Here is a 25,372-nt window from a genome sequence, read left to right as displayed (position 1 = left end):
ATACAATGGTTAACTCATACCAGACAGAGGTAACTTATATAAACTCACCACACGACTTGTTGCCGTTCTTCCTCTTCTCCTATTACAAATGGCAAAGTGTAAGATTATTGTATCTTTAACCATTCTTAATGCCTCAAGGAAGGGAAAGAAAAACTATTCCATGCACAATAACTTTGTAAGCACAGCAGTCATTCAAGGGTTTCAGGCAAGCCCTCTCTTCCTGACAGCCACCTCAAGCACACACAAAAAACTGACAGACACAGAAAATCTGCATCACGCTGAAACTATGAATCTCATCTACAAGACTCAACTTGCACATACACACGAAGAACTTGACAACCCACACATACTTCTGGGGCAAAAGAGCTTTAAATTAACTGAAGACTTGGGGAAGAGTGGCTGGAAAGCTACCTGGCGGAAAAGGACCTGGGCGTGGTGGTTGGCAACCAGCTGAGTATGAGCCAGCAGTGTGCCCAGGTGGCCAAAAAGGCCAACAGCACCCTGGCTTGTATCAGGATAGTGTGGCAGCAGGGAAGTGATCATCCCCCTGTACTTGGCACTGGTGAGGCTGCACCTTGAACAGTGTTCTGTTTTGGCCCCTTCACTACGAGAAAAACATTGAGGTGCTAGAGCACATCCAAAGAAGGGCAACGAAGCTGGTGAAGGGTCTGGAGAACAAGTCTCAAGGAGCTGCTGAGAGAACTGGGGTTGTTTAGCCTGGAGAAAAGGCAGCTGAGGGGAGACCTTATTGCTCTCTACAATCACCTGAAAGGAGGTTGTAGCGAGGTGGGTGTCGGTCTCTTCTCCCAAGTAACAAATGATGGGACAATAGGAAACAGCCTCAAGTTGTGCCAGAGAAGGTTTAAATTGGATACTAGGAAAAATTTCTTCACCAAAAGGGTTGTCAAGCATTGGAACAGGCTACCCAGGGAAGTGGTTGAGTCACCAACCCTGGAGGTATTTAAAAGACATGTAGATGTGGTGCTTAGGGACATGGTTTAGTGGTGGACTTGGCAGTGCTGGGTTAACAGCTGGACTTGATGATTTTAAGGGTCTTTTCCGATCAAAACGATTCTATGAAATTACCATGTACATGAGGCAGCAAAGATCACACAGGCAGTTTTCATACTCTGCTACCAGCTGACAACTCATTAGCCCACAATCATTTGCATCTCTGTCAAATGTCCTAGTAAATGAGTGCTGATACACAAGGAATTATAAATATGTGCCTCGGGTGGTCTGGTGGGCTAACAGCATGAGTCAAGATTATTTATGAACGTATATATGTATGTTTCCATATGCATAACATGAAATACAAAGCAAATTTACAAAGCACAAAGTTCATATAAATTATCTATTTTTCTTCCCCATACCCGTTCATCCTTCTCTGCCTGTGCCTTGTTCAAGCATGGATTTCAGTCTTCAGAGAGAGCATATTCTATGCCATCCGATTTGCTTGGGAGATGGATGCTGTGCTAAAAACACACCAAGGCCAGCAAACAGTTCTCATCAAAATAATCAGACACATTGTCAAGTAGACCTGGAAGCTGTTGGCCTCAAGCAGTAAAATCCACAAATGTTTGAGAAAGAAGCTGCTGAAAACATTCATTTTCAAAACTTGAACTTTAAAATCTAAACAATAAATTGTGAAATGATATGGTAAATATTTGAGTCACCTACAAAGGGCAGAAAATTCCACAAGCTCATCACACAGAAAATGCCAGTGCCTTAATGCCAGCTTCATTAAGAAAATCCTCTTTTGGAAATCAAAGTAAATTTACTGAATGTAAGGTTTGGGTTTTTTTTTTTTAATACAGCTGTCTAAAGTTCTGCAATTAAATCTCGGCATATCTAAATCAAAGGGGCTTCATTTCCACAAGCACTATGTGTAAACTCAAGTTTCACACATGACACAAGAAAGCTCAGAGCCTGTGATCCAGGTACCCTGATAAATATTTAGATACTTAAACTTTACAGTATCTCTCTTTGAATATTCTGACCTAGATCATTAGACACAAAAAGAGCCACCAATAGAGCAAATCTAAGACATCTGAAAGATTTACCTGGTGATGTTTTGCTCTAAAACACCATGCAGTAAACTGCATCAGGTCAGCTCATAATTTGCAAGCTGTTTGTGTGTACGAAGCAGAGGGATTTCATGATACATCCCAAAATAAGCAATCCATACTCATCCATCTGAATCATGTCAACATAGCCTACAACTTGCCTATTTATTTTAACTGGTGTATGCTAATTTTTACCTCAGTCCTCTCTTGAGATCACTGGATGGCTTGCTAAGGCCTTTATCCTGAACAGAATCACACAGACAGATCTAAGCACCCACTTGGGAGGTCCCGTGAGGCCTGAACACGCCTGTGCTGGTCTCCCACGAGTACGAGGACAGAGCAGGATGACGAACACTGTGTAACATGCTTTTCACTAGAACACCTCACTGCAGGGATTAGATATGCGCACCTATCAGACTATAACGCCCCCCAAGTGGTGGTTCTCTATAAATACAGGGCTTACTCAAAGAAAGACCAAATTCAACTAACACCTGGAACCCTAACTCTGGTGCCTAAACCTTGAAATCGGAAGTGCTTGGACTTAACCATTGGTAAGGCTCAACTTTGAACACAGACTTTTGCACAAAGTTATGCCTACTCTACTTTCATGCCACATGTGCATAAGTTTCTACAGTAAATACCGATGAGAGTAGAGCACTACTCAGCAATGCACTCAGTTTTCAAATAAGAGCTTCTTTGCTTCCAGCTGTCTCCAGGGACAAGGGTAACACGTCTGCCAGCTTGCAAAGGTGAGGCAGAAGCAGTGTACCTGAAAGGTGTCAAAACAGTAGCTCTTTCCATCAGACCTGAGTACTGGCTACTTCCCAAGCTAGAGGGAAAAAACAGGGTGAGGGAAGAACATTGATGCAAATAAGATGGGACAATGATGACAGCTCTCCCTCTGCATGCAGAGGACACATCACATTACCTGTTACGCTCATAACTTCTGTGATGAGGTGATACCCTTCCTCTGTCATAATCTGTCCGGTGCCGACTGCTTTCCTGCCTCCTCCTATCTGGACTGCGGCCTCGATCCCGACGATCCCCATGGTTAGTAGACCGATGCCTGTCACCGTGGATGTGACCATGTTCACGATGTCGGTGCTCGTCGTAGTGCTTGCTCCTGTCTGGAGACCGTCGATCGCTTTGCGACTTCTCTCCCTGGTACTGACCCGTGTGCCGAAAATGGCTGCTGCCGCCGCTGCTGTTGGCAGCACTGCTCTGAAAGGAGCCAGAGTTGTGCTGGTAACTATTGAAGTTGGGTGGTGGGAACGACTGCTGTGAATACCCTGCAGAGTACACAGGCTGGTAGTTGACTTGCTGTGGTATAACCGGTGGTGGGGGAGGATGCGGTACTGAGGGAGGAGGCATCATGTAAGGAAAGGTGCTCTGCCCAGCAGGAGTTCCCGGCACAGGGGTGTTGCTAGGATTTGGCACTGGCGGAGGAGCAGGAGGGAAGCACGGAGGCACAGGGAAGCTCTGCCTCATCTGGTGGTTTGGAAATGGTGGCCTCATGGGACACTGACTGATGGGATTTTGCGTGGAAGGGGGCACTGGAGGAGGATAGGGCACAAAGTCTGGCCTGGGAGGCATGTAACCAGTGGCTGGAGGGTTTGAATAAGTTGTTGGAGGGGCAGTTTGCTGGTCATACTGGTATTGTACGGCAGGCTGCTGTGGGTGAAGCTGCCGTAGGTTCTGAGGGCGGTAGGTCTGTGTTGAAGTTCTTGCTCCTGGTCCCCCCTGACCACGGGGACATCCTCGCCCAGAATGGAAAGACATGGCTCACCTTTAATGAGGAAAATAAAAGTCCAGTGTCACACAATTTTTGTAGGATGTCCTTAATGCATTTGCAGGAACTACTCACAAAGCGCTGAAATTACCATTTCTGCAGTTTCCTCTAACAGAAGCAGTAAACCACGTCCACCGACTTCCACTGGGAGCTTTGTGCTCCTCAGACCTCTACAACAGGTCATTTATGCCCCTTTGATTCATTTAAGCCTCTAATCCATGAAAGCACTCTACTATCTTTAATCCAGAACCCAAACTGGACCACGCTCTCTGACTCAGGGCAATGTTAATTTCAACAAATGATTGATATGATCACTGGCCAAGGATACAAGAACCTCTACTAGTACTCACTGACACTTTGATATAAAGCTTTCAGATACCCCACACCAAAGAAACCACTCATTTTAACAACTGCCATTGTCATCCAAAGTCCCATAATGAGGAATCCTTTCTATACCATGATTCTTTAGGCAGAGTGACTTTACTAACACCTCATTGCAAGTCACCTGGTCCAAGAAATCATGTAAATTTTAAATGAGATAGTAGCAATTTACGTTTACAATTGAGCCCCCAACTTAGTGAAGGACTGAATTCAACAGATATTTCAAAGTATTTTCAGTTAGGTAGGTATACTTTTGTGGAATGAGAGTCTTACAGGTTACAGAAAAAAATTTATGTAGACTGTGCTGTTACTCCAATTTCATTGAAATAAATGTTTCCCAAAAAATCCCTCAACTGCCTGCTTGGTCCTGCTACCTTTCCAGCAATTGCCACTGCTTGACATAGGCTTAAGTCTTGATCAAAACTATGCATGCATTTAATACATTGTATTAATGTTTTTAAATGAAAACCACTGTGCTTCATTAACATTAAAATTCATTCTTTAATTACAACGTTAAGTTTCAAAAACTGGAAAAAAGGAAAAAAACATGTAAAATAAAGTTTAAAAATCACTCATGGTATCTTGGCTGGAATGGAGTGAGAGAAAAAAAATAATCACAGAAGTCAAATCCTGTTTTCCACAAGGGGGAGGGAAAGAAAGAAAGGAGATACACACACATAATTGGAAAGATCACCAGATAAAGAAAAGAAAGCTTCCCTTTTACTGATGTTGAAGTACACACTCAGAATTTTCTCCCACCTGCTACCATGCAACATGGCCAACCTGGACTGCTCAGAGCACTGCTTTCAGCTGCATTCTGGTGCCAGTGCTGCAAAAGATGTAGCTTGCTGACACAGCAGACAACTTCTGGTGAACCAGAGGGAGAAAGGAAAAGAAACAAAGTGGGAAAGGACTGACATCAAGGAGGAGGAACCAAGAGGACCCTAAGTCTCTCCTTACACATGCAGAGCTTAGTGGAAGCCACTGGAATTGGTGGCAGTGGTATTCATTCCCCCTCCAGAGCAACCAAAGGCCAAAGTAAGTGCAAATCCCACATTTCTAGGAGGTAGCGGCCATGATGGTAAAGCCAAAGCCACTCGTTCCTTCCAGTCAGCCTGTGCCTGCTCAGTACCCTCCAACCTTGTAAAGGCTCTCAAAAAGAAACAACAGCGGGAAAAAAAAAAAAAAAAGACCATTTCCATTATTTTCTCTAGCAACAGTTCAACCTTTTGTCATTATTAATGCTAGTCGATTCGATGTAGAATCAATTTTGCTTTAGTTCTCCATTCATGATCTTACACAGGTCAGGCTTGTAACAGACAAATGTTTTACACTTTGCTGACATTTGCATACACATTTTATTTAAACAGGCTGAGCTAATCCCTTATTACCTTAAACAAATTAAAATACAGGCCACTATACCACAGTGCCTTGCCTTAGAGCACGTTTCTTTTTAACATGTCATAGCATTCAAACAAAAGATCTTGTTTATCACCTGTCTCAAACAGAGCTCTAAGACTTCCCCAACACCAGGGAACCACCGCTCTGGTTCTACCACCCGAGTTTCACAGCTTCAGAATGCACATAATCACAACTGAAAAAAAAATACAAAAAAAAAAAAAATACATGAAATTATTTTAAACACCCAAATCATTTTAAAGCTCCCTCTGCTACAAACTTTGGTCACGTTCAATTTCCATTTAAATTTACGTAAGCTCAAAAACACTAGAAAGGACAAACTCTCCTTTTCCTGTCACATAGAAGAGGAAATTTATTGTGCTGGTGGAAGCCGTCAGGCACAAAAGTAACACAGGTTCCTTCACAAACACCGAAAAACTCTCCCCTCCCTGCAGACGCACGGCTGAGAGCAACAGGGCACCGAGACCCGGCCTCACCCACCCGCTGCCTCCCAACGGTCCGTAACGGCCGCCTACGGCCACCGAAGGCCCGGCACAAAACAGGACGGAGACAAACCCGGCGACGAGACCGGGCTCTGCCACCCTGCCTTCCCGCCGCGGCCCCGCTGCCCACACCGAGAGGTCTCCTCACACCGCTTCCCCACCGGGACCTGCCCCGCCGCCCGCCCTGGCCTCAGGCCCCCCGCGTCGCGCAGAGAACCGCAGCGGCACGAGCAGCGCGGCCCACGGGAAGCCCCCGCCCGCCCCGCGGCCCCCCAGCAGGCAGCCGGGCCCACCGAGCCCACCTTGGCCCCCGCCGCCGAGGCCAGCCCGGCCCGCTGCGCGCCGGCTCCGGAAGCAGAAAGTGGTGGGAGGGCGGAGGGCGCCGCGGGCGGAAACACCGCCCGCCGGGAGCGGAGGGAGGGCGGGCTGCGCCGCCGGGGCCCGCCATGAACGGCCGGGGCCCGCTGGCCGGCAGCGGGGACCCGTCCTGCGGGGGCTGCCTGCGGGCCTACCCGGCGCTGCCGGTGTGGGTGGTGGAGGACCACCAGGATGTGAGTGCCCGGCGCTGGGCTGCGGGGTCGGGCCGGGCCGTGGGATGGGGAGTCCCTCGTGGGGTGCATGGGGAGTAGCTGCGCTTGTTTCCTTCTTTCTCCGCGGTGCGGAGCCTGAGTCTGGTAGGTAGAAGCGAAGGGGGATGCCCGGTGGGTCCCCTGTGCAGGCGCCAGAGGCTTCCCGGCAGGACGCGCCTTCCTGCCGTGGCACCGGGGTCTGCCCGCTCCGGGCGCTTCCTTGGGCAGAGTCCTCGCCTCCACAGACATGCACGACCTTAAACCTGCGTTCTCCTTCACTACTGAAACTTAAATGAAGTTTAATGCCCATGTGACCTGAATTTCCTTCCCGATTCAGTGATTAAGTTAATTAATGCCATGATCGGATTTTTGTCGTATTTTTAAGCAGTTATTGCTTTTTCTTTTTTTCTTTCTTTGGGTCGTAATTGCTATAATTAAAAGGAAGTAATACCTGTATACTTCCATTATGCTGCTTATAGAATTAGCCAGGCATTAGTGCAGTGCTTGGAAACTCAACCCTACACAGTGTGTGACATGTCCACAGAAAAATGGTGAATATAATCACACCTTAACGAGCAGATTGACTGACACTTGAGGAGAAATGTTAAATTTGGAACTTTGGTTTTTTAGTTAAGTAGAAAAAGGTAGTGAGGAAAGAATTGCTTTTGAACTGCTGTTTCTGGTTTCCCGAGTGGTTTGTTTACAGCAGTATAAGCTGAGGCCTTAGTCCTAAGTAAGCAGATTCTTTACTAGATTCTCTGCAAACAGAAAATTTTAGTGTAATCAAGTTTATTAAAGAAAATAATGATCTGAATTTGTAAGTACATAGTTTAACACAGATAATTCTTGCTAAGACTCACTGAAATATATGACGTTGTAGTAGCTGATTTTTTGTGATAACCAAGGACTTAGAGTGGGACTATGATAGGAATACTGAGATAACGACTAATAATGAACTTCTTTGGTTTACTCTTTGTACTTCTGTTTTCAGTTAGCTTAACAAAGTCTATCCATACTGAATGTATACACTGTGGTTTTAGTATATATGTGTATATGCATTGGTCTGTCTTGCATAAAACATAAATGGCTTTTTGTCCCAAAGTGTAAGAATTCTCTTCAGCCCTAGAAAATTTAATTCTACATCTTCCTCAGGAAGGTCTAAGCCACAGTGGTGCAGAACCACCTCCCTTCACTCACCACAGGTTCTCTCCCACCTGCCCCCTCAAAAGGGAGGGGAACCATCAGTAATGACAGGCAGCAGCTCCATCGAAGCAGTGTCGGTAGCAAACCCTGACTCCTCGTAGGCACTGAGACCTAACTGAAGCTTCCTGCTGAAGGTATGGCGTGGTGTGACAAGAACAAAGTACTTAGGGGGCCAGAAAGTAAGCAAGCAACTAAAAACTTAAGACTGTGGCCTCAGTATTACATCATGGGGCCAGGCCAGTAGGCTTTGGGGTCCTATTTTAGGACTTTTTCTAGGTTCAATCATAGTACTGCGAACAGAAATCAGCTCATAGCCTTATTCTCTTCACTAACCAGGAGGCAACATCAGTCTGCAGGGGGAGAGGGAGCATGTGTCAGGACCACCCTCCAGACCTACGCACTTGCATTCTTGTAAAAATGGAAGCTGCTTTTTGCACATAGTGAAAAGGAAAATGGCATCTAAGAAATCCTTCAGTATAAACACCAGCAGCCTCCTTGCCTCTCCTCCCCTTGCATTTCTCCTGCTGGAGCAGGACTTTGCCCTGCAAGCTCCAAGAACGAAGGGGAAGGAAAAGCATGTCCCCAGGGCAAGCAGAAACTATCCTGCAGCTCCTGCCTGCAGGTGCCCACTTTCCCCCTGCAAAGACTGGCCAGGGGCTGGAGAGACCATGCCAGGGCACCTGGCTCTGGGCCACCCCATGCCCATGGCTCAGCTCCTCTGCAGCTCCCAGGGTCCTGCAGCCCAGCCTGACCTGAGGGGTCAAGGGAACCTGGGAAAGTGCCAGGAGCTGCGTGCCCCCAATATGAGTGTGGTTGCGTAGAACAACCAGAGGCTGCTGGAAGCGTATATTCCGATCAGGGAGCGGGGGGAAACAGACCTGTATGGTGTTTCACGACCTGCATAGCCTTGGAGCGGAAGGGAGTGTGTGCCAATAGACGGCTCTTTGTTCCGTCCTCTCAGCAGGGCCGAAATTCCCTGACAAACCCTTGCCCAGACATACATGGACAGAGTGTTTGTTCAAACAAGCTCGTTTATTGGCATCTTTGCGGTCGCTTGCAAGAGCAGGAGGGTGGCAGCACGATCCCTTGGCAGTGCAATGACTGAGGAGATAACAGCCAGACTGCCCTCAGCAAGAGCTGCAAGCAGCAGCGGGTTCCCACATGGAGGCAAGGGCGGCTGCCAAGGTGCAGAAGGATGCAGGAGCCCTGACTTCTCTTCAGCTCATCCTCAAGGTGTAGGAGGAATCAAAGCTGCTCCGTCTTCCACACGCATGCCAGCTGCACGCAGATGCAAGAGTGCCTTGCCGGCATTGTCCCCACGCTGCCCAGCTCCAGTGGAAGAAGTGCCCAAAGGGTGGTCTCAAATGGACAAGAAACAAGACAACAATGATGTTGTCCTTGTGGGCTCTCAGGTCTTTGTAGGTGCTGCCCACTCCCCTGCTGGATGAAGCCCTATCAGAGAGATGTTCTTGGGAAGGGCTTGGCAAACGCACCAGAGGTCCCCAGTTTACCCACAGACTTCTCTCTGCGCAGAGCGTTGTAAGGGCCTGGTTCATCCTCGCAGTCGTTCTTCTGCCTCTTCTTCTTTGCACTGCAGGAGCTTCTCTGCTGGCTGCTGCTGTCAGAGCCAGTGCTCCTCCACCTGCGCAGGCAGTCGAGCCCCAAGAGCAGGAGCAGGTTTTCGGCAGACTCCCGCACCAACCAGTGCTGGCAGGCAGCAAGGAGCACGCCTTTGAGGGTGAGCGTGTGCAGCTCCTGGTTCATCTGCTCCATCTCCTCCAGCAGCAGAGTCATCTCCTGCCTGTGCGGCTCCTGGCTCATCTGCTCCATCTCCTCTAGAAGCTGAGTCATCTGCTTCTGCTGCTCCTCATGCTGCAGCAGCAGGTCTTGCCTGTCCGTGTCTATCGGGTCACCCAGCCTCAGCGTGTACTGCATGGTGGCCAGCATGGTCAGGATGCGGATGATTCCCACAGCCATGGCCTGGAGGAGGAAGGAGAGAAGAGGCTCAGCGGGGCTGAGTGGGAGGGAGATGGCGGCTGCGGCAGCGGGGGCAGGATATGCAGGGGCTCTGAGGCAGCAAGGGGAAGGTTGGTGAGTGCTTTGGGGACAGGGACACATCCCCGCAGCCCCCCGGGCACTCGCCGTGGCTGGCAGCCCCGGGCACCTGTGCGCCCAGCCCCGAGGGCAGCACCTGCCCTGCCCAAAGCGTTCCCTGCAGTGCCTGCACCCTCGCCCCAGTCATAGAAACCCCCCCGGGGACCGGCGCTTCTTCCACGGCCCTCATCCAGCCCAGCCTTCCCCCCACCTGCCTCACTCACCGTTGTCCTGAGCCGTACTGCAGCGGCGGCGCTGCCAGCTGGTGCCACTGGTGACAACCCTCTGTGACGTGTCCTCTGTGGTGTCACGGGCCCCACAGCCCCACGGCCACACCCCGCCTGGCCACCACGGCCATTGCCCCTGGCTCTCCGGCCCCTGCAACGGGCAAACCACAACCCCCTCCCCGACAGTACACAGCTCCCAGGGCCCCTAAACCTCCCCAGAAAGAGCAGCGGGGGCAGCACAAGGGCGTCCCTGGCTTGCACAGGGAGCTCCATGCCCGGCTGAGCCCCGGGCTCGGGCTCCCAGCTCCCTCCATGGTGCCAGTAGCAGTAGCAGTGAGGAGCCTTTGGGGAGAATTTCTTTCTCCTGCTTTCACAGGTGTGCATGTAGCACACACACTCACACTTGTGCTACTCCAGCCTATGTTGGATACTTATCTACCTGCACTGTACCCAGGGGCTTTTGCCTTCACAGGCTGACATGAAAGCAGAAATCCCTTTCTCAGTAGAGTTATAGAGGCATATCCATGACTGGTCATACTACTATTGTCTGTAATGAAGAAGAAAATTAAATAAAAAGGAAGGTCAAAGCAGACAGGTTCCCCCGAGGAGCAACCTGGCTGAGCCCCGTGCTCTGGCTCCCAGTCCCAGCTCCCTTCACAGCTGCCGCAGCTGCAGCAGCAGAGAGGAGCCTTTGGCAGGGACAGAGCAGAGGAAGTTCTGCCCCTGCCTCCCCAAGGGTTTTGCTCCTTGTGACCTCTGGAAGCCGCTCTTGGGTCTGTGCTCTGTCAAGCAACAGAGACCTATTGATACACAGTAACCGTAAGCCCACCAAAGTCAAGGAAAAACACACTGAGCAACTCAAAGAACGCCAGAACCCACTGGCTATCATGAACTTCTGGCAACACTTTGCCAGATATTATCATGAAACTGAATATAATAAAGAACAGGTCGGTCATAGGCTACACATTGCGTTCACGTTGTAAAGCTTGCTGGGTATTGTCAGTCGTCATAAAAAAAAGGGGCACAGTAGGAGACACAATCTCTTTGCATTGAAATCCATGTAAGTTGAAGCAGCCTTCCAGTACCTGAAGTGGGCCTACAAGAAAGCTGGGCATGGACTGACAGGACAAGGGGTAACAGTTTAAAGCTGAAAGAGCGTAGGTTTAGACTAGATATTAGGAAGAAATTATTCACTGTGAGTGTGGTGAGACACTGGAACAGGTTGCCCAGAGAAGCTGTGGATGCCCCCTTCCTGGCAGTATTCAAGGCCAGGTTGGATGGGGCTTTGAGCTACCTGGTCTAGTGGAAGGTGTCCCTTCTCATGGCAGGGGGGTTGTAACTAGATGATCTTTAAGGTCCCTTCCAACCTCAGCTGCTCTGTGATTCTATGATTCCATGAATTTCACAGAAACTATATAGTCCTTTGCTGGCACTGATGTTCCTCTAGGGCAGCTTGTCACTAGATGCATCATGCATTGATTAATAACAGCTGGTGTAAAGGAAATTTTGTTCTTAAACCAAAGCAGGAGAACTTGCAAGGTTAGAGATCTTAGGCTCTTATATCTTTCCCCATCCTCTCCTAGTCTCACAATTTGTAGTAACACTTACCTGAAGTGAAACTTTAATTCTAATTGGAAAGATTTTAGGTTGTTCAGGTAGTCCAGGTTACTTCCTTTTTCTGAAGAAGTAAGAAGTCATGGATTAGGGAACCCTTGTTATTTTTAACCTTGTTTTATCTACTATTACAGTAGTATACATGTTCCTGCATATGCAGTGGCTGAACTGAGGAATTAATTTCTAGACAGATTGAATACAGTCCAAATTTCAGGTTTCAATCGTGTTTTACAGTTATGCCCATGCAGTACGCAGGATTTGTCATATTAATCAGTTTTATGACAAAAAAAGTAGCTCACTTTCTGTTGTACTGTAGAGATCACATGTAATTCTTGTTGCCCAATCCTTTTACAATCTTCACATTCTCTGTATAATAGGGCTGTGATTCACAGTCCCTGCTGGATTTGTTCTGGCAGCTAAGGCAGTTACTGTCCTGTAACTGTGGGAGAGACTCTGTGTACTGCAGTTCAGCACAAGAGGTATCATGAATCAGCCATCAGTTTTCTCATGTTACCACCCTACATTATTGCACTTCAGTGGTTTGTTATGCTATAAATCGATGAGTTGCCTCACCTCCTGTTTTTCACACCTTTGAGTGAAGACCTTCAGCGGGGGATAAGCTTGGGCAGCTGAGAAAGGTAGTCTCTCTATTGCAACCACTAAGTCATGTAGGGATTAGGAATTAAGCCCTTTCTTCAAGGGGGATAGGTTTAAAGATCAGCTAAAGTTTAAATCATGGTAGGGTCAGTTTTCACTCTATATCAGTTAACTTATAAAATACAAGTAATGACATGCTTTTATCTCCACAGCACCCATGCATGGTGAGGAAGCTTTATAGCATGGAGAAGGCAATGCAGGGGCAATGTTCTGCAGAAGAGGAAAGGCATTCCTGGGGTTCAGTTGTAAATGAAAAAAAACCTAGTAATTGAGTTGAATGATTAGTGAGAAGAGCTACTACAAACAAGACTTCCTCTAGAGAAGGAAAGAGGAAGTAAAGCTGTGATTCTTCAGCAGCTTCTCATGTGGAACACTTGGGCTCATAATGATTACAGTTCATGAGCTGTCTTGCCACTGGAGTTGTTTCGCCTTTGTATTGTTTTGTGTCTTCTCCCTCTAATCCAAATTCTAAAGGAATAAGAGTGGGACTAGTGTTTTTGCTGTTAAAGCCATTGCATTTTTCAGCCCACTGGTTATAATTGAAATATTTTTATTCGCGTTGTTTTAGGTGCTGCCTTTCATCTATCGTGCCATTGGTTCAAAGCATCTTCCTGCCAGTAACATCAGCTTTGTTCATCTTGATTCCCATCCAGACCTTCTTATTCCTGTGAATATGCCTGCAGACACCGTATTTGACAAAGAAGCTCTTTTTAGGTAAGTCCTGGGTACTGCATCGGAACACTTGTAAGTCCACTTCTTGCTGCCTTTGCTTTACAGAATCAACCAGGTTGGAAGAGACCTCAGGGATCATTGAGTCCAACTGTTGCCCTGACACAACCCTGTCAACTACACCATGGCACTAAGTGCCATGTCCAGTCTTTTCTTAAACACATCCAGAGATGGTGACTCCACCACCTCCCTGGGCAGCCCATTCCAATGTCTAATAACCCTTTCTGAAAAGAAATTCTTCCTACTGTCCAACCTGAACCTCCCCTGGCGAAGCTTGAGGCTGTGTCCTCTTATCCTGTCGCTAGTTGCCTGGGAGAAGAGGCCAACTTCCACTTCACTACAACCTCCCTTCAGGTAGTTGTAGACTGCACTAAGGTCACCTCGGAGCCTCCTCTTCTCCAGGCTAAACAACCCCAGCTCCCTCAGCCGTTCCTTGTAGGACAGACCCTCCCGACCCTTCACCAGCTTGGTCGCCCTCCTCTGGACTCGCTCCAACACCTCAACATCTTTCTTGAAGTGCGGGGCCCAGAACTGAACACAGTACTCAAGATGCAGCCTCACCAGTGCCGAGTACAGAGGGACGATCACTTCCCTAGACCGGCTGGCTACACTATTCCTAACAGAGGCCAGGATGCCATTGGCCTTCTTGGCCACCTGGGCACACTGCTGGCTCATGTTTAGCTGCCTGTTGATCAGCACCCCCAGGTCTCTTTCCACCGGGCAGCTTTCTAACCACTCTTCCCCCAGCCTGTAGCGCTACATGGGGTTGTTGTGGCCGAAGTGTAAGACCCGGCACTTGTTCTTGTTGAACCTCATGCCGTTGGTCTCGGCCCATCTATCTAACCTGTCCAAATCCCTCTGGAGGGCCTTCCTACCCTCCAGCAGACCGACACTCCCACCCAGCTTGGTGTCATCTGCAAATTTACTGAGGGTGCACTCAATCCCTACGTCTAGATCATCTATAAAGATACTGAACAGCACCGGCCCCAGAACTGAGCCCTGGGGAACACCGCTAGTGACCGGCCGCCAGTTGGACTTTGCCTCATTCACCACCACTCTCTGGGCTTGGCCATCCAGCCAGTTTTTAACCCATCGAAGAGTCCACCCATCCAAGCCCCGGGCAGCCAGTTTGTCTAGGAGGATGCTGTGGGAGACAGCAGTGAATGTTGGTATGACTGCATAGGAAGTACGAACAAAAGAGGTATAAGTCAGGTTCAAGTTGTATCTTCTGTCTTGTCACTTGCTGAAAACTTTATTTTTTTAACAGAAAAAGTTATGTTTGTGTTTTATGAATGTGGTCAAATGTTTATGTTGCATATCAAGTGATTTAAGACTTATGAATTTCCTTTGTTTAGTTGTTCAGTAGTATATCATGTTGTTAGCCCAAGTAGTTCGTCTGGGTCACAGGAGAGCACTCTTGAGTAGATGCTTTGTTTGAAGAGCTGTAGTTTTAAAACAGCCATTCTCTCTTCACACTGAAAAATTTTCTTTGAGATTGAAATAGCATATCCTGTGTTAACATGGTGAATATGTGAAGTTGAACAATATTTTCCTCTTAAGATCATTAAGACCAATATTTTCCCCCAGCTTCTTAGGCCGGTAGGTAACAAGCCACAGAGTGATCTCTGCTATTATCTTTCTCTTCCTGTTTTAAAATAAATATTGATTGCTTCAGTATTATGGTGATTTACTCCAATGACAAGCTGATGCAATTTGCATGTAAGTATTTGTATCATCCTACCCATAGTCAATATTTTATTCTCTTTGTTGGATGAATAAGTTTTGTGGACTCTATTGTACACCTCAAAAAAATAGTGTTGATAATGAGGAAAAATGCAAATCTGTAGAGGCTGATTGACTCACTTTAATTACTGAGATTATATTTAAAATCTACTTAGAGCAGTTTACAATAAAATAGTCTCATGAGGTCAGTTTGAAATTATTTAGAATAGTGTTGATGATGCTCCTTTCCTCTGATGTATCAAGAGAACAAGGACAACAAATCCATGTAGTTTATAATCAAAGTCCCATGCTAAGATTGAAGCTGATTGCACTCTATAATCCTAACTTTTAAAAATCTACTATAGACATTTTTGGTCTGTCTTATGAACAAAGATTTCCCTCTTTTTCTTTCTTTGATGATGTGACCCTTACACAGAGTGCTAATTTCAGATGATTTGCATGGGGGCTTTCAAGATGTGGAAGATATTTGTGGTGTTCTTGACCATGTTTTACTTACAGGGAAAGTAACTGTTACCTCCCATCTTTCTCCATTCATTACAGTGAATTAAGTATTGAGAACTGGATTATGCCTGCTGTTTATGCTGGCCATGTTTCTCAAGTAGTATGGCTTCACCCACCTTGGGCTCAGCAGATCTCAGAAGGAAAACACAATTTTTTAGTTGGGAAAGACCTATCAACAACTACAATCAGGTAAACTGTCTGCCGTCTTATACTAGTAATATAAAAGCTATCTCTTTAGCTTTTCATGGGTGGTTTTTTGTGTTCTTGGATAAAGATGAAAATTTGGTTTGTATTTGTGATTTCCTTAAGACCTAATGTGACTATTTGTGTGAATGGGCACAGTGAAAATTGTGCCTTAATTTTTTTTTATAGGTAATTCTAGCTATTCACATTTCATTTCAGCTACCCAGGTTTTAAATTAGTTTTCCTCATTAAAGGAGCCAGTTTACCACCCGCCACTACCTATTAATGCATAATATTTTACTTTTACTAAATCAATATCCATGGGTTTCAGGGCACTTCTCAAACACAACTAACAGAATTTTCCTTAAAAATTAGGCAATCTAAGACAAAATATCCATAGCTTTGCAGTCTTCTATGCCATACTATTGAGAATATCTTGTTAAATGCTGGATGTTGTCTTTAAAATGCAATTCAGTGGCAAATTAATTTTAGTAGCACATAATGTAGAATCTTTTTCTTATCCATTAAACTTGTAGGGCTATCATAAAAATATAGGATGAATTTTAATATATTTATTCAGCAATAAAGAAGTAGAAAAAACTTCAATTTAAAAACCTGCGGATTAAAGTGAATAACTTTGTGTACGCGGTTTTATTGCTTTTGTTACCCATCAAACATCTTTTCATTCTTCTCAGGATCCCTAAAGTGTACGTGCTTTTTCCTTTGCAAAGATGTATATTAACTGTGAGTTATTGTCAATTGTAGGGTTACAGGTACAGATCATTACTTTTTAAGTGATGGTCTTTATGTCCCTGCTGATCAGCTAGAAAACCAGAAGCCTTTAAATTTACACGTCATTCTCATCAATCCTACTGAAGCATCAAACAGCCAGGAAGAAAGTGGCGAAATAGCATCTGCTAAGAGACTGAAGCTAAATACAGATGAGACAGCAAGCACCGCTTCTGCCTCTTCATCAGTGCCTCCTGGTGGCCTTCATCACAGCACCCCAAGTGTGAAGAAAAAGGAAGTACAAAATACAAGTGCCCTGAACAGGGCAGAAACCTTGTCAGAGTGCTCAGCTTCAAGCTCTCTCAGAAACAGTGAATGCCCGATAAGGGAAGTTGTTAAAGATGTCTGCCAAGTATTGCAGAAAGGGAATTCCTATGTTTTAGACATTGACTTAGATTTTTTTTCGGTTAAAAATCCATTCAAAGAAATGTACACACAGGTAAGCATAACAATGGAGAAGCCCTTTACCATTCACAAAAGAATACCAGTCCTAGCCTTTATATCTATGGAGAAACTTTCATCTAAGCTAAATTAGCAGATCAGCTGATCATGATTCATGGTAATATTTGAAGGAAAGACATTCTAAGGGATTGTACGCTCCAAAGAATTACAACAACCTAATAGGGGTAGATCCTTACGTTTGAAATTGGTATTGAGTGCACGTTCAAACTCAGAGGTATATAGCTCACTTCTGCGTGTTGCTTGGGGCATAAAGCTATGCTTGGGTTTCCAAAGGCAATGATCCAAATACCCACAGCATGATTCATCAGGGGGGGATGACAGATTGTATCATTTTTTACCCCCTATAACGTCCTATTGGAAAGCCACAGTGGTATCAGGAGACTCTGCCTTTCAAAAGGCATGGTGGTGGTGATTATTCAGAGGGTGCTAACTTGTCCTCATGAGAGGCTGTTAATGCTCATTTCCTTTGTCTGGAGTGTGGAATATAAGGATGAGCAAGCAGCTGTTGTCTCTTGTGGCATGGCTTTGAGCTTAAGACTCTGCCTTGTGTTTCATTTATAACTTGGCTGCACAGCAAAGGTAGCTCCACCTATATAGAGTTATAAATATGTAGATTCTCAAAGGTGCAAAGCAGTTAGCAGCTTTTCTTGAGGTGAACAGGATTTTTAGGAAATATCTAATCTGCCCTGAAAATCAGGTGTGACATTTAGGTTTACAAATTCTTCTGTGATATCCTGACTTTTTTTAGCATTTAAATCTCTTTTTAACACTGTTTTAACTTCAGCTTATGCTGGAAAACACCAGACATCTTTGAGTTTCAGCTAAACTACTGCTTCCTTGTTCACCATAGAGAAGTGAATATAGTGTCCCTGACTTCTGTTAGCTTCTGACGTTTAGTATTTATGATCACAGTATCTTCAGACAATGTGCAATGCCAGTTGTTCAGAATCACAACGAGAAGTGTACAGCAAAGGGAAAGCACTGTAGGGTGCTTTATAAGAATAAAATTCAATACCCCTCTTAGGGCTTGAAATACATTCTTAATAAAATGATGGAGGAGTTTTTTGGAGGGTTTTGTTTGGTTGTTTTTTTTGTGGGGGTGGGGTTTGTTTTGTTTCTTGTGATTTTTTTTTTTGTTTTGTGCTATGATAGGTTCTCAGTTCTAGGAACCACTTTTAGAAGTGGACTTGCACAGAGCACCCAGTGTACCTTTTTTAATATAATTATATCATTTGTAGTTAATATTTCTTAACTATGTTCCCTCTATTGTAAATTACAATAATTCCATCTGAAAATTTTTCCCAAGTTAACACTTGAAATGTAAGAATCCAATGAAAAGCTAAAAAGCAAATACAGTTCACCAATCCAGAACAGTATTGTCTTCCCACCAAAAAAGTCTAAAATCCAAAACATTGCCCTAAAGATGCTTTGTATTTCTGTAAAAATTGAATGGTCTAGCCCTCCTTTCTCCCTCTGCTCTGAAAAATTCATGAGTGTTTACCTTCTTAATACTGTTAGGTAACTAAGGAGATCTGTTTAACCTTGATTAATTAAACCTGAATATTATCAAGGAGTAAGGCTGACAAGCCCCTGTAATACTTTACTTGTGAACATGTTGGCCAACCAGCCTGAAGCTTTTACCTGTCCTGTTCGCCTTTACAGTCATACTCTCCTGTTGGTTTTGTCTGCCTAAATCTGCCATCTCAGTTTTACTCAGCATCTCATTGGAACCTTACTTCAGCAACGTGTATGTTTTATTTCAGAGCCTCTTTAACAAACAGTCTGTAAATACTTAGCTTTTAAAGTTAAGCAATTGCAAAATGTTTGGCTGAGGCCCCGAAGCATTGCTTTCTCAGCCTCACAATATCTTGCTCACTTGCATTTATAGAGAATTGTCCACAGTACTACAGGAGTGATCCTGGGGATCAAAATCTTTCTTTGGAGAAGGAAGGCTTTGAGGATTTTGTTTCTCATTTGAAGGGTCTAATTTTTTACCTCTTTTTTTTTCTTTTTCAAAGACAGAATATGAGCTTTTGCAAGAGTTGTACAATTTCAAGAAGCCTCAGAGAAATGCAACAGAGGTATGGTATTTCCTTGTGGGATGTATCAGGGAATGATTCTTTTGATTTACCGAATAAAAATGAGTTACGACAAGGAAGGAACCTATGAAAGGTGATTAGTGAAGTGGTCTCCAATTAAGCTATGCAGCATGCTGGATGCTAATCAGCAGTGTCTTAGGAATTCTTTCCTATTAAACGTTTTGGTTAAGCATGTGAATTGCATAAATATTTAGCATGAGTGTGAAAATTAATTTCTGTAAACAAGTGGTAATTGACAAGGAAGAAATAAAAACATAGTAAGTTATCTGCAATCTTGTTCTTTTTGTGGCTCAACAGGGCTTTGCTTTGTGTTTTTTTTGTTTTGGTTTTTTTTTTTGGTAGTTTGTTTTTTTTTCCCTCCAGGCTTACCCCTTCCTTGCCCTAGTTGCTCTTCCTTGATAGAGCTGTGCTGAATGCCTAACTGGTATTTTACCTATTTATTTAGATGTGGAAAGGATGGTATTACACCACTGTAATGTACTTCTCGTTTTATGTGTTGTGTGCTTCTGAATCATGGAAATTTAAGCCTGCTGTAGCTGCCAAAATAGTCTTTCAGCCCTGAGCCCAGACCATGGAGACAGCCATATTAACGGTCATTACACCAAGTAATTTCTAAACAAGATCTTGTCTTTGCTTTCATAATTTCATCTGAACACTATTACAGAGAGATTCAACACATATAATTATCACAGATTAATGAATCCTAATTAATATGTGTGTATAAAGAAATTGAGATATGTGGAAGATTGTCGAATAGATTTTCATATTTCTTAGTCAATCAGCAATGGTACAAAAAACAGGTACCTGTTTAAAAGGTAGCTAAATGTAAAAGGGGTAAATGCTTGTGATTTAAGTGCCCAATGTGATTTCAGGACATAAGTTATCTACAAAAGCCAAAAAATTTATAGAAGGCAACTGAAATGGTTAGCAGACAGTGAGTAATGGATAGGTATAGAACTGAACAAGGCAAGACTTAGATTCATGGATGGTTCTATAGTGAGACAGTCAATTTAAAACGTTTGAGGGTAGAAAGCTAGTGAACTTCTGTGTTTTTTGAAGTTTCAGAAAATATCCCAGATGTCTGGTTTCTTAAAATCTGTTTCCATAGTTCCAGGGTACGGTTAGACGTACATTTCTATTGTGCTACAAGATAATAGTGTGTTGTTTGGGGTTTCTTTGTTTGGTTTTGTTTTTTAAGTAGTATAGAGGGGGATCTGAGGTGACTAAGGTTAGTGACTGGTGCTGCTTAGAAAAGTATCTTATTCATGCCCCAGGACAGGATGATAAAGCTGTACTTCATAAATGGTTGATACCCTCAGCTCCTGTTAAAAACTGGCCCGAAGTCGACATCACTGGCCAAAAGAAGCAGCATCTGTTCTGTGACACAGCCAGCAGAATCCTAAGAGGAATTGTTATGTTCTTAATTGCTACCCATCTATTCCAATGTGCTTTTTAATAATTTTCCTTCACACACCACTGCATTTTTAATACCAAATATGCCAAGCATTGCTTTTTGTTTGATATGTCACGTAGGATCTCTTTCTGCAAATGTTTGCATGTACAACTGTATTCATGTATGTAGCCTCACCCCAAGAAGACTGCCGCTTCATGTGTTCTGAACTTTAAGAAAGGGCATAAACCTTTGCAGGATCAGAGCAATAGCAGGCATTTTAAATTACTTCCATGTTTTTTCAGGCACACAGAGTTGAAACAACCTCAAAGCATCAAATAGCCTATCTTGTTTTGTTTTTTTCTGAAAATGCATTTGATTTAATAATATTCTTTTTTTAAAACTTAAAAAATTAAATTCTCCTTTCATTATAAAAACATAAAGCTTGTACTTATTTGAGCATTTCAGTGCTATAGAAACAAATCCAACAATTAGTCATATACAGTTTCTTAGCTCTCCCTGGTGTATTCTACCAGAATGTAGATGTGGCTTTTGTTTGTTGTGGGAAAAACAGAGCAAAGGGAGGTGGTTTATTCTGAAGGCTTCTGCAGGCAGCTTCTGCAGGCATTCATTCTGATCCTCTTGAAAAGATGTGCTGTAGTAATGAATCAGTTGTTTCTGATTCCCCACTTCCAGTAGATCAGTCATGTCAGAATTTAGATCATAGGGTAAGCCATGACATTCTTACCTCTTTTTTTTCCTAACATACTTTTGTATGTGCTCATTTAAAGGAGGACTTGCTGGATTGCGTTGAATACCGTGTTCATCAGCTAGAAGATCTGGAAGCAGCATTTGCAGATTTGTGTGACAGTGATGACGAAGAGACCCTACAGAAGTGGGCTTCGTATCCTGGGTAGGAGATTTCTAAATGGCTTAAAATGCAAACAGTAGTTTGGGAACTGATTAGCCCAGCTCTTTGCTAACAGAAAAGGAGAGAAGCTGGATAGGATCTATGCAAGGCTACCATTTGTCCTTTAGTTCTAGAGGAGAAAGAGTCAGACAAAACAAAAGGAAAGGCAGTCTGCCACCTTCAGTGCCATGGTAAGCCTTCCAAGATCAGCCTTGTACAGCTTCATGCAAATTGTGTTATCTGTGGAGGAAAGTGTGTTTGGTCACTAAAAATTTAGTGATCTGTGTGAAGCAGACACACTACAGAGGATACGGAGAAGGACTTCTTTGGTACTCCTGAAGGTTCTGCTTTCTGTGGAAAAATGAAAGTGAATGAAAGGCTGAGCAACTGTGTCCACAAAGCATCTCAGCAGCATCTGCTCTGCTTTTGAACTAAATGTTTTCAGCTGGAATGAAACAGCAAAAGTCCAAGCTTTCCCTTGATAGGAAAATCACTCATTTTCACCATCAAATGCAGCAGTTACTGCCAGACCTGTGTAACAGTGACCACAAGCATTTCCTATCAAGTTCGTACAACTTCGAGCTACAACAGCTCCTCTCCAGGTCTGCCCTAAAAGAAGTACAAAGAGGTCTTGCCACAGGCAGGTATGAGTATAGGGGCTTTCTAAGAAAGACCTGGTGAAACAGTGCAATAGTACTGGTAATTTCCATTTTTCACAGATGCAAGATGACACAGAGGGGCAAATTTAATTTTCAAATCCTAGGCCATGATAACTTCTCCTTTCTTCTTTTTTTTCTCTCTCTCTCTCTCTCTTTTTTTTTTTTTAAACCCACTTAAACTAAATATATATGTTTCCAACTGTTTATGTAACAAGTTTTGGTTTTAACTCCAGAATGAAGCCACTTGTTCAACTAGTTCACAGTTTGAAAACGAGGATGGAAAGCCCAGACTACGAAATGGTAGGTGACTAGGTAAAAGAGCAGAAAGTAGACAGATTTCAAAAACATAGCTTCAGCAGGGATGGAAAAGATCATGCTTCATTTCAGACTTGCTTCTTGATTCAGGGCTTTGTGAGATTTTGGTAGTTTTTTTTTAATGTCATTACTTAGGCCAGCTTTTCTTTTTAAAGCTTCTAAAATTCTACTCTGCTTATCTATATTTAGGCAACATTAATGTGATCTTTCACAACTGTGACATCTCAGGCTGCTTTCTGTGAAGTAAAGTTTCATTTCACCAGGGTCTGTTGATATACTTTATAGAACTTAAGGTACCTATTTGTATCATCTTCAAGGGCTGAAGCATACTCGGAATTCATAGGAAAGGTACAGTGTACTGGAGATAGATAGTGAAACAATCCATACAACCTCCAGAATTTTATTCTTCTTGTTTAAAGAACAAGTTGGGGGAAAAAAACTCCAACCCTTACTGTCTGAAGAGGTGTAAGTTACCTACTGGGCTAGGGATGGTATCTTAGAGACTTTTTACACAGATAAGCTATATCAATAATTCATCAACAGAAATTAAATCTCTGTTTAATTTACACATAGGTCCATCAGGCTGGTCTGACCTGTGATTATATGGAGCTTCCTCACCACGTTAGCACTGAAGAGGAGATCGAAGGCCTCATACGATCCATTAAAGTTCTACTAAAAGATATACCTAAACCCACACTTGTGACAGTTGCTCGGTAAGACTATGTAGATACTTTTACTTTAAAATGCTCAGGCTGTGCTTATGAAGCTAAATGATTCTACCAGCATAGCACTGATTGGCACATCTTATATTTTGTCTTAAAGTGGAAGCCTTACAGTGTAGTGAAAATTGACATTTGAAAATGTTCATCATGAAGCAGTGACAGTATCTACACAGCTAAGGGAAGGTTCCGCGCTCATGGCCAGTTTTACTGGGCTTTAGAGTAACTAGCACAGATTTCAAAAGCAGTGAAAACATGATGACTTAATGAGCTTCAGCACAGGCTGTATAAAGCCTGTGATGAGGCCTTGTTGTGTTGAGATTGATAGACAGCTGTCACTGAAGTTCATACATCTCCACTACTTTTATTACTTGTGCTAGTTAGAGCAAAGCTAGCTTGGACAAGTCTGCATGGGCTGAAATCACACCTTCCTTACTCTCTTGCTTTAGGGTTTATTGTACTACAGAAAAGATTTCTGGTTTCAGTGAAACTTCTGATGGAAGTGGTTTTCATCTAATAGGCTGAAAGGGATTTATATTCTAGAAAGCTCTAGTAAAGCTTTGTATGGGGTAAAAGTTATGCTTCCAAGACTGTAAGGGTGTTATCTGGGAGAATAGGGTGGAGTTTGAGGCCAGGGACCTGGGAGAATCAGGGATCTGTCCTGGGAAAACACAATCTGAAGACCACAGTGTATCTGTTGTAGTTTAATCACTTCAGAAATACTAAGTGTGCCCTTAAAGGGCAGGCAACAATAGCAGAAGCTGACACAAAATTGATTTTGTCAACAAGAAATGGTATGGCTAATACCTACAATAAAAGAAAGCTGTATTTCCTGTGTCAGCTGCAAGGGTTATCATCCACTGTCACAGAGAAAATAGAATCATTTATGTAGATCTTGACAGATGTAAAATCCAAGAAATGTCAGCTCTGCTTTTTACTAGTATGTGTTTGCAGTTCACTAATAGATACTGTAAATAGTGTTATATCCCAGGGATTGTGAAGATTTGTTTTTCAAGTTTTCCTACCTATTTTACTAGTAGCATGTGAATTTTTCAGTCTTAACTTTCCACCAGTGCTTTATTTATATCATTTACTTGAAGTTTGACTGCCAACATGTTCTGTGTCAGATTCAGGAAGAGAGCAGAATTGGAAGGATGAATAGGTCACATTCCTGTTCTGCTCCAGACTTTCTGTTCAACTTCAGGCAAACTGTTACTGTTGAAAGTAGTGAGGAGAAGCGCAGCACTAGGCTTTGAAGGGATACTGGGAGGCATAACTCACCACGGTTTGAAAGTAGCTTCAGCCTAGACACAGAGTATTACAATACAAAATATGCTCGTAGTGGTGATACCTGTAGTCTCTCATGCTTTTTTCAATTCCTTGTTACAGATCAAGTTTGGATGACTATTGCCCTTCAGAGCAGGTTGACATCATTCAAGAGAAGGTTCTCAATTTACTAAGTTCGGTGTATGGCACTCTGGATGTGCACTTAGATTACTCAAGCACCTCATCTTCTTTGTGACGTTTCTTTGTGTATTGCCCTCTAACATAGTGGATTAATTTAAATTCCATATTAGCTATGGTTGCAAGGGGAAAAATACTGTTATTTCAGCAGATGGCACTAGAACCCAAGCTGACCAAGAGCTAGTTTTGAGTTGCATTGCTTTCTCCAAGTCAGCTGCATCTGAACTGTTACGTGTTTGGCTTTGTTCAGATTAGTTCTGTGATTATTATTTTTACTGTCTTGCTTGTACTTAAAATTGGTGCAAGAGAAACTATTTTTTGTCCATAAAATGTATTTTTTCACCTGATTTCTTTTAGCGTCTGTAAAAAAAAAAAATATATATATAACGTCTTAAAATAAATGGATTTCTTTTATGTACATAATTTTTCTTGATGGAGTTTGTTGAGTAACAGACATGTTCTTGAGTTGATTGTACCTTTTAAAAAACTATCTCAATAATGCCATTAAGACATTAGGTTTACATAGTGATCTTTCTTAACTAACTACTGTACTTGAGATGACCAGACATCCCCCTGTCATTTCTCTAGAGCAGCTTATGGCTTCTGCCCCATCCACAGAATATAATTTATATTTATATTCTGTTGCATTAGTATTGTCTTTTTTGCATTAGAATATTTCACTGGTGACTCAGATAATATCCCTAATGTACAGACGTTGGCTTGGTATTTTCTTTTTTACATATTTTTGAGGGTAAAAAGGATGCATGCATGTGCATGCTTTTATCTGTTGAATCCTGTAAGGAACTGAATTGATGTTTTCTTCAGAAACAAAGATTTAACTTCGCTGAAGTCAGCAGCAAAACCTTCTGTGTCAGGTTTTCGCTTATTTCAGTGTTGCTATTTGGAAA

General features: G+C 43.5%; 2 protein-coding genes across 3 annotated transcripts in view; one reads left to right on the top strand and one right to left on the bottom strand.

The window, feature by feature from the left end:
- The window catches only part of DROSHA (drosha ribonuclease III), a 71,892-nt gene extending 65,405 nt beyond the window's left edge, over nt 1–6,487 (bottom strand). The window contains exons 1-3 of one of the 2 annotated variants that reach the window (XM_068396297.1): nt 6,440–6,487; nt 5,732–5,830; nt 2,995–3,852 (exon numbers count right to left, since the gene is read on the bottom strand). In XM_068396297.1, the coding sequence (XP_068252398.1) occupies nt 2,995–3,845 (851 nt within the window). In that variant the 5' untranslated portion in view covers nt 3,846–3,852; nt 5,732–5,830; nt 6,440–6,487. The remainder of the gene's footprint in view (nt 1–2,994; nt 3,853–5,731; nt 5,831–6,439) is intronic. The other variant, XM_068396298.1, reaches the window with a different exon arrangement.
- Nucleotides 6,488–6,537: 50 nt separating this feature from the next.
- On the top strand, nt 6,538–24,887 carry C3H5orf22 (chromosome 3 C5orf22 homolog). Its single transcript, XM_068396778.1, has 9 exons — nt 6,538–6,688; nt 13,070–13,215; nt 15,514–15,663; nt 16,423–16,885; nt 18,927–18,989; nt 21,189–21,310; nt 22,200–22,266; nt 22,855–22,994; nt 24,390–24,887. Exons 1-9 carry the CDS (start codon nt 6,584–6,586, stop codon nt 24,520–24,522), a joined length of 1,389 nt encoding a protein of 462 aa, XP_068252879.1. The 5' UTR covers nt 6,538–6,583; the 3' UTR covers nt 24,523–24,887.
- The last annotated feature ends 485 nt before the right edge of the window (nt 24,888–25,372 follow it).

Source organism: Nyctibius grandis, chromosome 3 (assembly GCF_013368605.1).
Source record: "Nyctibius grandis isolate bNycGra1 chromosome 3, bNycGra1.pri, whole genome shotgun sequence".
NCBI lineage: Eukaryota > Metazoa > Chordata > Aves > Nyctibiiformes > Nyctibiidae > Nyctibius > Nyctibius grandis.
This window is presented reverse-complemented; position numbering and strand designations above follow the sequence as displayed.

Bases quoted from the DNA above. Each gene is read 5' to 3' on its own strand.
- C3H5orf22 (XM_068396778.1), top strand. From the start codon at position 6,584: ATGAACGGCCGGGGCCCGCTGGCCGGCAGCGGGGACCCGTCCTGCGGG. The intron at 13,216-15,513 runs GTAAGTCCTGGG...CATTCATTACAG, and splicing joins GACAAAGAAGCTCTTTTTAG to TGAATTAAGTATTGAGAACT. The intron at 21,311-22,199 runs GTAGGAGATTTC...TTTTAACTCCAG, and splicing joins AAGTGGGCTTCGTATCCTGG to AATGAAGCCACTTGTTCAAC.